General features: G+C 40.0%; 1 protein-coding gene across 4 annotated transcripts in view; it reads left to right on the top strand.

Moving 5' to 3' along the window:
• The window catches only part of LRRC7 (leucine rich repeat containing 7), a 113,118-nt gene that overhangs the window by 80,604 nt on the left and 20,179 nt on the right, over positions 1-12,335 (top strand). For 2 of the 4 annotated variants that reach the window (XM_050961001.1, XM_050961002.1), the window contains exons 13-15: positions 1,777-1,995; positions 3,874-3,966; positions 10,995-11,069. In XM_050961001.1, the coding sequence (XP_050816958.1) occupies positions 1,777-1,995; positions 3,874-3,966; positions 10,995-11,069 (387 nt within the window). Of the gene's footprint in view, positions 1-1,736; positions 1,996-3,873; positions 3,967-10,994; positions 11,070-12,335 lie in introns of those variants that run through there. The other 2 variants (XM_050961003.1, XM_050961005.1) reach the window with 2 other exon arrangements.

The following is a 12,335-nucleotide window of genomic DNA, read 5'->3' as shown; positions in this document are numbered from 1 at the left end:
GGCAAACCGACAATATGACCAATGCCCTCTTCTCTGTAGTCCTAGCATGATATCTGGTTCCCACAGGAGCAGCTCCTCCTTGGTCAGAGGAGTCCAGTTCTTCATTAGAGTTGAAAGTTGGCTCACATATGCTGTGACCACATCATGTTAGCCACTGCTTCCCACTGAGCAGTTACCACCCTTGTACTCAGCAGAAATTCCATCTTGGCTGACTGGGAGAGATCCATGGTTAGGAAGGACATGGGCTCTGGGACCATATCAGTGGCCACTTTGAAACCCCCAGGGTTTTCCACCTGCCTCCAGGTTGTATCCACACCCTCCCTGGTCTACTTCATCTAGTAGCCATTGAGATCAGTCCCATGAAGAAAAGAAGGAAGCTGCTCTCTGTACCAAACAGGAGCAATCTGCTCAGGTGATACTCCCATATAAGACCTGGAGGAGGCTCCACCTTCTCAAGCGTTGGCTTCCTCTTCCTCATTGCCTGAGAAGGCAGTGTTGTCAGAGAGTTCCTCGCCTCCATCAGGCAATTAGAGGGCTCACCAGGACATTCCAGTATGTAGAGCTATGTAGAAAGGTTTATGCATCTGTGTCCAAAGAGTCAGAAAAATGTACTTATACTTACACAATTGGAACATGATGTCTAACATGTCTATCGTAAATTGCTGAGTTTACATACTCTGAAGATGGCCAGTAACATAGGATTGTGATGTTTTATGGAGGTAGTAATATATAAAGTTTCCTTGGAGCATTCATTTTACTCATTCCTTTATGGCTAAGTTGCAATGCAATTAATAATAAGCATCAACAGTTCAATCCTGTCATCATAAACAATGTAAAATTGTTTTCAATTAATTTATTTTTAAATGATTTGACTCAAATGTGTATGTAATTTATGTGTATAAACAGAATGTATGTTGAAAAGTAAGCAAGTGTGCAACTTTACCATGTCAAGAATAGAGTAACATACAAACCAAACCCCACATGTTAGAGCAATAAAATTGAAAATGTGACAGATAAGCAGGGATTGAAGACTGTTATCAGTGGCCTTTCTCTGATAAATATCAAAAGACAGTGAACAAAACAACACAAGTTCAATATTTTCCATAATTTTGAAAAGTATGAGTCTTTCCAAATTACAAACTACTAGCTCTTTTCAAAAAATTGATAATACGATTAGTGGCATTAGTAAACATAAGGTCATGTAAAAACCACATTCTTTATTGGGACAATGCATTGATACTGAATAGCATCCACTTGGCTTCTGCTAGCCTGTGACATGATTATAAACAAGCACTGAATTTTAACTATATTATAAAATGTGATTTTTTAAAATAGATAATCCTGAAACAGTATGCAATTTAGGCCAATATTTATATTTGTGATCAATAGAGAATAAACTCTATTCCAAGCTATCCTCAAATTCAATGCTACCCAATATTTAACATTCTTTAGAATGTGCTTATTTATTTCATCATTATATGTTTTCATTTCATGAGATTTTTCTGAGCAGAAACATATAACATGGAATAAGACGTAAAGTATTTTCCTTTTATATATCAGACTCTGTACATTTGATCTCAATTATGGCTCCTAGATTCACTAAATGCAATGGATAAATCCTTACGGGTTTTAATCACGGTTGTTTCCAACTGTGGTCGAAAGGCAAACCTCTGATATTTATTTTAGAGGTTTGCTTTTACTTGACTGTGTAAGTTGTAATAATTGCTTCTTTTCAGCTTCCTGAATTTCTGGCCTAACGGGTTACGTTACCCACAGGCAGGTAGCCATATCCAGACTTTGATGGGATCTCAAAGCCTACAACATCGGAGTCGAGATCAGCAATATGAAGGAAACATGAATAAAGTGACCATTCAGCAGTTTCAATCACCACTGCCAATTCAGATCCCTTCTTCACAGAGCTCTCGGGCACCTCAGGCGGGGCGGTGCTTAATCCAAACCAAAGGACAGAGGAGTATGGATGGCTATCAGGAGCAGGTGAGAAAATGTGTATCTAAAATAACATGCTGATGAAGCAACATTTGTTTTTTTTTCCTGTCAGGTAGCAGCAGAGTGAGGGGCTACATGAACAGGAATTTATGATTCTTGGTCTATGTAAGAGTTATCAATTTGCAAGAATTTTGTTTAGTGTTTTATGATTGTGTGCACATGCTTAGGCATGTTGATTATGAATGGCAATTGCCATATACACAACATTGAGCAATGTGAGTGGTTAGTCTGATATTTTATGGAAGGAGCAGAACTTTGAGCCTACTTATATTTGAGTTCCTATGGACAGATTTTAAAGAGAAATTTTTGTCTGCAACAGAATCATGATTTTTTCCAAAGCATTTTGGTTTTGTTTTGTAGCTGAGTTATTCCACTGTGGTTGCACTTAACACGGTATTAGCAAATTGAATGGACATAAATTGTACCATTGATTATGCCATTTTTCTAAAAGCATTCATTGAAATGTCTCAGGGCCTTAATCAGCTCCAGTCTTATTATTTGTGCCTGTAGCAATTTGTTTCACTTGGAGAATGTATACCCGCTCCCATTTCTGTCCACTTTGTAATTGGGTACTTGAATACTTTTAATATTTGGGAACCTAAAAAGCCTACTTACAAACAAACAAGTGATGCATTAATGACAAATATGATCCACTTTTTATCAGGAAGGTTGCTGAGATTTCCCCCCAATTCACTAATTAAAATGACTGCTTCAGTAACAAGTATGTCATACATGTACCCATGTTGTGGACAGCTGACAGATGTATACATAAATGTATTTTTAAAGTTTTATTCCTAAAAGTACTGCTTAAATTTAAATGTGATGTTTTACTTAACATTAACTGAAAACCTAAAGTCCAGCACAGTGCAAATTCCTATTGATATTTTTCCATTTACTAACGGGAGCTATACCAGGCCTATTATTGCAGTTATTTTAATAATATCATTGTCAATCTCAGAACTGACACTTTCTGAGATGGTCCAACTGATCCGGAGTTTTTTGGCCTTTAGGACACAATGCAAGCCAATCTCTTCTTTCTGGCATTGATTTGAGAGGGATGATGGGAGAATTGATTGGTTGTGGAGGATGATCCTATTTTCTACCGTGAAGAAAGAAGGATTCATGTGCATTTAGATGTGTTTTATTGAACAGTGTATAGGCTCTTAGGTATGAGGAAGAGTGTGTACTTTAGAAGTCTGAACATTATATAAACAAAACATTGAAGGAAAAACAGCTTTTAAGGAGTAAGACTCAGAGAAATGAGAAACAGCGGTTTTTCAATTGACTTCTGCATATTACCATTAGTGTGATCTGGCGCCTCTTGCATTGAGTTCTGGAATTTTTCTGGTGAGCAGTGTCTATGGATGTCACTCACCCCTGTCCTATCCTTCCCTCATAGAGGATTCTGAGGATATAAAATGGGGAGAGCCTCTAGCTAGCCTTCAGTTCCTCTTAAACCACCAAAAGTGCAGTGATCTGAAATGAGGACACTGCATATAATAACTTTCCTCATCAGTTTATTTTAATTTTGCCCTTTATGGCTATTTTCTTTTGAGTTAGATTAACAGTTACTTTGTAAGGTGTTCTTCAGTTAGACAAATAAAGAAGAAATAGTACCTATCAGGCACAGGTATTGTTTGGATGATCCTCAGAAGTGTGACAGCATATTAAAAATGGTGAAATATCACATTTGTGTACTTCAAAACAACAATTTTAATGGTTTTTAATACTCTGTACAATATCATTCAGAATGGTCAATTCCAATAGTTCACCATAAACCAAAATGTGTCAGGCAGAGGCACAGTTGTTTAGAAGATTAGCTTTAATGATTGTGTTCGATTATCTTTCCATATCTTTTTAACATAGTTTTGTGTAAGAATAGAAAAGAATCCTGGCCTTGGATTTAGTATCAGTGGTGGAATAAGTGGACAAGGAAATCCATTCAAACCTTCTGATAAGGTAAGATATGAATTTCTTACTAATAGTCTTTATTACAGCGATCCAAACAATGTCCTCAGATACAAGCATGTGAAATTCAATAGAAGTTGTGAACATATAGAAATTGGTCCAGGATGTGACTTTTTTAAACAAAAATGGGCATTTTCCTTCTGGTTGATAAATAAAGGTGTAATCAAATACTCTATTCCCTCTATTGGGCTAGTTAATCTTTTCAAACTTTTTGCCTTTTCCAAAGTACCAACTCCCTTGACTTCTTGTAAGTAGGGTTGCCAATTTTCTAATTCCAGTAAACCGAACACCATTGTCCTACCCCCGCTCTCTCTCCCCCACTCTCACTCGTGCTCATTTTCACTGCAAGGCCCAAACAAAAAAATATTTATTGTTTTGACAGACGTATTATGCTAAGTTCAGGTTTTATTTGTTACAGGATGCTAGAGCTGACAGCAAAATAGTCAAAAAGGGTAATTTTTTAAAAAAATGAAATTTCACAAAGGTTTTCCTGATTCTTTCCCTCTCCTCTTCCCATTTTTCATAATCAGCTCCACGTTTTTTGTTTACTAAAGTTATTGTAATTTTATGTGTGGAATTAGGACCACACATTATCACAGCTGCAGTGGGTCCATTAAAGGCCCACTTCTGAAGCCCAAATACAAATCCACAGAGCACAACCACAGAAATGCACTCCTGTTGAGATACCTATACAAATAAATCTGTAGAAACTGATTCCCACACCTACATGCAGATACACACGTGTATTCATGTGTACACATCTAGCATGCACTAGTACATATACTCCCACATTATTTATTATTACAATTGTTGTTTAGTGCCTAGAGACCCCAACTAAGATCCGGGCTCCACGGTGGTAGGTGCTGGACATACACACAGAAAGAGAGAATCTGCAACAAAGAGTTTATAATGTAGCTAGACAAAGGTGGGGACAAATGTGTGGTGCATTCGCTCTTCTGCAATTACTAGTCAACAACATTTACTTTTTAAGAAATAATACATTTATTTTAGAGTTCCCTGCTCTTTTAAAAACTTATGAAATGAATACACACACCTTTATGTCATCAATTTTTTTTCCCACAAGCCAACAAAAGGAATAAAAATCAGAGAGTTAGGCTGCAAATTTTATTCACACAGGTATACACACATGCAGCAATACACGCACCTCCCTATACAAATACACAGTCTCTTACACACATACAGTGAATGCATTCACACACTTGCCTACACAGAGACACTTTTTCATACACTTTTCCAGGGGCTGCGTAAATCACCCAGCCGGGAAGGGAGGGTGGTGGGCTGGAGGAGAAAAGATGGGGATGGGGATGGAGGAGAGAGGATGGGGAGGGAAAGAGACCAAGGACAAGAGCAGGGTGGAGGAGGGAGTATGTGGGGTGGATGGGGATGCGGGGGAGGCAGAAGACTACAGGGGGTGTAGGGGGCACAGCAGTGTATTGGGACATAATGGGAGTGCAGCAGTGTATGGAGGTGAATGGGATGCAAGGGTGTGAGGGATGAGGGACATGGGGGTGGTGGCTCTGGGAGGTGAGGGGCACAGGGATATATAGAGACATAATGAGAGTGCAGCAGTGTATGGAGGTGAGTGGGGTGCAAGGGTGTGGGTGTGGGGGTGAGAGACACAGGGGTGGTGGCTGTGGGAGGTAGAGAAGATGGGTGGGAGAGTGGGGGCACAGGACTGGGATGGATAGGTGTGAGGGGCAGGATGGGACAGGGGAGGGATGCAGTTAGGGGGATGGGGTGAGATGGGGAGGGATGCAATGACGGGGGCATGGGGATGCGGGAGGTGGTTGGGATGGGGAGGGATGCAGTGAGTGGGATGGGTGTGTAGCCCCATTCCCAGCAATCGGAGATGGGGATTCACATACCTCCAACTCCTGGGTGCCGGCGATGGGGCAACAGACTGTGCAGCTGCATGAGGAGAAGAGGTCTGGGCAACAGCAACACCTGGTCACCCTAGTTGTAAGCATATATTTTTTCCAGAACAAAACTGGGACCTGATCCAACTCCTTCTGATGTAGTTGAATAGATTCCAATTGATTTCAGTGCGGGTTGGATTGGTCCCTAATTAGGAGGATAAATTCACTGGTATTTTGAACAGTAGTAATGTCATTAACTAGCTTCAGTTGCCTAGGCTTTTGCCTACTCAGCCAAACACAACAGATACTATCTGTACTCTGCAGATTAATAGTTGTGGAAAGGTCTATAGAAGACTCTCCACATGTTTCCCTATAAATGAGCATGCCTTTTAGTAATCAGGATTGTGAAGTTTTTGGTAATAAACATCTAGATCTATTGCATGTTTACATTAAATAGTCTAGGAGAATGATATATCTCTTTAGTCAGCAAAATGGGGACAAATAAAAGTGTGACAATCAAGGGTTATCAAATTCAAATGGTCTAGAGATTAGAAAGTGGACTCTGAGGCATCTGAATTAATCTGTGATGCATACTAAAACTAAGTGGAGCTTGTTACATATAAAAGACTATAAATTTGTATATTTTAAACATGGTGTATTCTTTGTTAAGATTAGACCCAAACCTGCTGGGTGGCCAGCACCCTCATCTCTGCACCCATCTATGCCCACAAATTTCAGTGTGAGCTGAGAATGCTAAGCAAATCATGGGATCAGCTTTTTTTTTAAAAACAAATCTTCATATGTAGCCTTAGACTCCATAATTTTTTTTAAATTTCCCATCAGCTTCCATTAAACTTGAAAGGAAAATTAATATTTACAGAAAATGTCAAATACCTTTGAAGATACCCATATAATATGGACAGGTTCTGATGATCTTTTTACGTTGTCAATTACTGAATTGGAGGAATGTGATCATTCCTCTCTATTCGACATTGATGAGGCCTCATCTGGAGTACTGTGTCCAGTTTTGGGCCCCACACTACAAGAAGGATGTGGAAAAATTGGAAAGAGTCCAGCGGAGGGCAACAAAAATGATTAGGGGGCTGAAGCACATGATTTATGAGGAGAGGCTGAGGGAACTGGGATTGTTTAATCTGCAGAAGAGAAGAATGAGGGGGGATTTGATAGCTACTTTCAACTACCTGAAAGGGAGTTCCAAAGGAGGATTGATCTAGACTGTTCTCAGTGGTACCTGGTGACAGAACAAGGAGTAATGGTCTCAAGTTGCAGTGGGGGAGGTTTAGGTTGGACATTAGGAAAAACTTTTTCACCAGGAGGGTGATAAAGCACTGGAATGGGTTACCTAGGGAGGTGGTGGAATCTCCTTCATTAGAGGTTTTTAAGGTCAGGCTTGACAAAGCCCTGGATGGGATGATTTAGTTGGGAATTGGTCCTGCTTTGAGCCAGGGGTTGGACTAGATGACCTCCTGAGGTCCCTTCCAACCCTGATATTCTATGATTCTGTGAATATGGACTACAGGGAGTAGATCATTTTACTCTGTATAACCAATAGACATTTGAACTTGTAGTACTTAAAAATGTATTGCTTGTCCTGCCTGGAGGCTGAAATGCTGCTTTATATGGTCTTTCCAATGTGCTTTATAATTAATGTAAATGTGACTTCATGTCATGGTTCTTAAATTAGCTTATGATATTATAATGAAATTCTGTATCAGTTGTTTTGACAATTAAAATTCTTCACGCTTTTCTTTTGAAAAAGAAACTATGTTCCCTCATTAATGTATCTGCATAAGTAATAAATTTGATTCTGTAACAACTGTATATAGCAAAATTATAACCATATATTTTAATATGATTAACAATTAATCAAGAAAAGTTTAAATTGGACCAGAGAATTGTCTTTTGAGAGAGTGTGTGTGTTAGTCTGTGGGGTTGCATTTCTACATTATTTCTTTTTATCAAAGAAATTAATTATTTCAGGTTATTTCAAATCATTGTTCTTAAATCCTTACATGTTTTTTTACTTGAGATCTTTTAAGTGTTTTTAATGCTTCAATCATTATTTGCATATTTATAATATTTTAAAGGTCACAATGGGGTTCAACTCTCTCTCATCATACAATTCCAATAATTCAGATATAAAACGTCATGTACAGTATTTTACTGTATACCATGTAAAATCAGTAAACTTATAGCACATCGTATAGCTTTAAGAATATTCATCCTCATAATAATAGATAGTTAAAATAAGATGTGCTGATGGAGTAACACTGTCTCAGAATTGCCTGGATCATCTTGCCTGCTCAGTCCATAATAACCTTAGCCAACAGCAACTCTGAGTGACCTCTCCTTGTCTCAGTTTCCTAATCACCTAGCAGTTATTTTGATGGAGTTCTCAACTCTTTTCCTATGTGCAGTACCTTCTGGATCATGTTTTTGAAATGGTCTGGCCTCCTTGCCCTCCCCCTTCTGTGTGCTACCCAGAGGTCAGATTCCAAACTAAATCAAGAGGAAGTTTATTTAACCAATCTTTATTTCCAAGCAGGACCTATATAACGGAGAGAAGAACCAAAGATGCTGGTTAAATGTAGTAAAATGATTTAGGTAAAAGCAGAGAAGTAGGGTATGACCGATAGAGTGCAAACAAAATGATTCAGAGGGGGGCCAAAGGAACAGAGAAGTAACTGAGAACATAAAAAATGGCATCTACCCACATAAACACATGGGGGAACTTGATGTCCAGCGGTGAATGCGAGACAGGCTCAGCAGCAAGGAAGGGAAACATTCACTAAGGGGCAATAGGTAGCTCCTCTTCCAGGAGTCTCTGGCACCCATTGGTCAGCTGGAGGTGAGGGGTGCTGAATGGCCAGCATTCCCCAGTTCCCAGAATTTAACCCAGTGCAGGAGGCATGGGTAGCCTCTTACAGCTCCGATCCAATATCCCATCCTACCCACCTGAACTAGGAATGGGAACCTGGCCTGAGAGATGCTGCTGGTCTAGCCAATCATCGGTTTGGGGTTCAGAAACGAATTCTTTCTCCCATGGGCCAATTGGCAGAGATCCAGGGAGTTTTTTGCCTTTTTTCAGAGCATCTTCAAACCACAGTTGGTTAAGTAACTAACTGTGGTACTGAGATGGAGTTGTTTATTTGTCACAGCTTGCACCTGGTTTCCAGCGTGGTTAAGAGAATAAAATGAATGTTTCCCAGAAGTAGAAGATCTGGGATTTTGGTGATGAGCCTTGGGCTCATGTGATAAGGTGAGACCTTGTGGCTTTTGTGTGCCAGGGTCAGACATTGTGTCCCTCGCATTGTGGCTCACCCTCTGCCCCATCATAGGGTGAGGGTGCTCTGGCTCTGAGAGAGCTGAGAGCTGGGTCCTACCCCCATTATATGGTAAAGAGACCTGTAACCCCTCACTGGAACCAATTAAATGCCTAGTATAGGAGAGTATGGGTAATGGGTGGGTAGCGCCCCTCCCCTGTGTTAAAGTTTAATAAAAGTTTAGGTCTGCTGCTTAATTCCATGCATGTCTGTACTCATTTTGCCTCTGTGTCCACGTCAGGGGTGCTGAATAGCAGATCTGTCTCATAAGTATGATAGCATATAGACCAGATGGGTGAACAAATGCAAGCTACACAAGAGAATTCCACCCTCCTTCCTCAGAAGGTTTATTGTGCTGACAAGACAAAACAGCAATGGTGGAAATGAACCTTGTCTGAGGGTTCAGGAAGGAAGGTGATGAGCTTACAAAAGGCCTGTAAACTGCAGTGGAATCACCATGGATTGAATGATGATGAAAAAAATATAATTTCTTGGTACTGACAACATGAAACCCAGAAGTTAAGACAATCCTCTTCCTAAAATCTTACAGTTCAAAGAGACGCATAGAAAACAGGATACACAGTAAACAGGTCTGAGGATAACGCTGAAGAGATTGTGTTTCATGGGGTGTTTTTATGTGAAATGTTCAAAATGTGATGATCACCCAGAAATTATATTTCAGTTCTTAGTTTGTACACTATACTTCCCTGAAATACTGGAACTAAAAACACTCTTTTCCATTTAATTTTGCCATATTTTAAGTTGTTCATTTCTGAGACATAGGACTAAAAGAAACTTATGCAATGAGCCTGGTGGCCAATAAATCACAAAAGGTGTGCTTTTCAGCATAATGCTTTTTTCCCCATCTAAGTAAAATTAAATAAGCATCCTGCATAAATTAGACTGTAACTAACAAGCTGTTGCTTCATTTTCCTCCCAATAAACCCATTCCTTTCGCTTATATCCAGAAATGATGAAAACGTTGACTTATTCTGAGAGTTAGAATCTTAGCTCCAAATGATCTCTAACTAATTAAATTGATATCAGGAGAGAAACACCATGAGAGCACAATACAGAGGTGCTGTAACTTGGGACTGCTGCTTAGCTACTTATAAAGTTTTAGCTTTAAAGCATTAACAGGATTATATAAAGCATTCAGATCAGCAAACAGGCAGTTGGACAGATTTCAGGAAATGATTGTACTGGTCTTTTACAGGATGTTTCGCACGCATCAGTACTTTAAAGTTCTTTATGAAAGCTTCAGTAATGCATGCAGTCAGGTACTTGCTTGATAAAACAGTATTTTACTAAAGTAAGAGTCTATAATCACTGGTCTACTTCTGTTCATAAATCTTTTAACTTATAATAGGTAAAATTATCAATGAGAGAAACAGTTCTAACACCTCTTTGAAGGGTGCATGCGATAATTGGGGTCACATCTACAGGGTATATTCAGAAAAGCTGAGTACTGGAGGGCTTCCAGATGATTTAAAATAAAATAGTTTCTATAGTGCATATATAGTTCAACACCATCCTTTGGAGCTGGACAAATCACTCTTAGTGACTGGTTCAAGTATGCATATTTCTAAATTATTATTGCATGGTGACTGGCAGTTTTTCTGCTGTTGCACAATATCAAATCTTTTTAAATCTCAATGAATGGGACCTTTTAGAAACTGAGCTACATAGAACATGGGGTTGTCGCTGAAGTTCCTCCATTTTTAATATAAAATATCAAACGAACCTTTAGCTAGTGCTTGGTAATAGAATCCTAACCTCTGTTACTTCTGACTTATAGGGTATCTTTGTTACTAGGGTTCAGCCTGATGGACCAGCATCCAGCCTGCTCCAGCCTGGTGATAAGATCCTTAAGGTAAGAGGGAACTATGTTTTTTGTTTAGTTTGTAGTTTGAATTTAGTTCTAGATCAAATTTGCACAATATACAAGTAATTTTTTTCCTCACTGCCAATTAGTCTAGATTATTTTGCACTTCTTGTTAGCTAATTTGGTTTATTAATTTAGTTTATAATTAATTCATAATACTTTATTTAGAGGTGGGCATTTCTCTTCCCTTTCTCAGAGGGAATGGGAACAAACCAGTGTGGAAGGGATGGGAAACATGAAGAAAGGAGACAACTTGTCTCAGTGGCATGCACCACCTTCCTGAGACCTGAAGAAACCCTCCTGGAGAAATCTCTGAGATCAGAGCTCAGCATTACACAGTAGTGGGGCATGATGTCCAAGCAATATTCATTCTTCTCTGTGGCTTCTGCTCCCTCAGAGGATGGTAGTGTTCAGGGACAGGAAGGAAGAGCTAATGGCAACACAGAGGAAGCTACTAGACCCTGCAGAGAATGGTTCAGAGAGAAAGTCTGTTGCCAGGATTGGCTCAAGCACAGTAGGCTTATGCTCTGGATCCACAGGGTCTGGAAACTGTGACCTTTCTCCCTCCCATAGACCACAGTCTGCTCCTTTTTGAAATGAGGCTGTGGCATCAAGATGAACTTGGTAGAGAGTTTTCCCCCCATCGTTTTTGCCCTCCCATGTACTTTTCAGAGAGGGAAGCATTGGGCTCTTCTTTATGTACAGTGAGGTGCCCATCTCATTACCTCTGTCTATGTGCAATGCACACATACTCCTGTAATCAGTTCCAGAGAACAGACTGACCAAAAATAAAGAATGGTCCTCCACACAGTTCTCTCACACAGGTAAAACCCTCGTAAATGTGCTTTGCATCAAGATCAACAGATTCCAACTCTGTTAAACTAACAGGATAATACACTCCAAATGAAAGGGATCTGCACTGGGAATGCCCTTTCACCTGCCCTGCAGAGCTGAAATCATGGATCTAGTAGCAGGAGCATAATCTCAGGCAGGGCCAGCTTTAGGCCAATTCCACCAATTCCCCCGAATCGGGCCCCGCGCCTAAGAGGACCCCATGCCCAGTGAGAATCTCTTCCCTGGCTAGAGGCGCCTTTTTAATTTTTACTCACGTGGTGGCGCTCCGGGTCTTCGGCAGCACTTGGGTGCTGGGTCCTTCTCTTGTTTGGGTCTTCAGCGGCGGGTTCTTCAGTGCCGCTGAAGATCTTGAGTGAGTGAAGGACTCGCAGCCGAAGACTCGGAGCACCGCTCAGTGAG

The sequence above is a fragment of the Gopherus flavomarginatus genome, chromosome 7 (assembly GCF_025201925.1).
Source record: "Gopherus flavomarginatus isolate rGopFla2 chromosome 7, rGopFla2.mat.asm, whole genome shotgun sequence".
NCBI classification, from domain to species: domain Eukaryota; kingdom Metazoa; phylum Chordata; order Testudines; family Testudinidae; genus Gopherus; species Gopherus flavomarginatus.
Note: the sequence above shows the minus strand (reverse complement) of the source record. Positions and strands in the feature narration are given on the sequence as shown.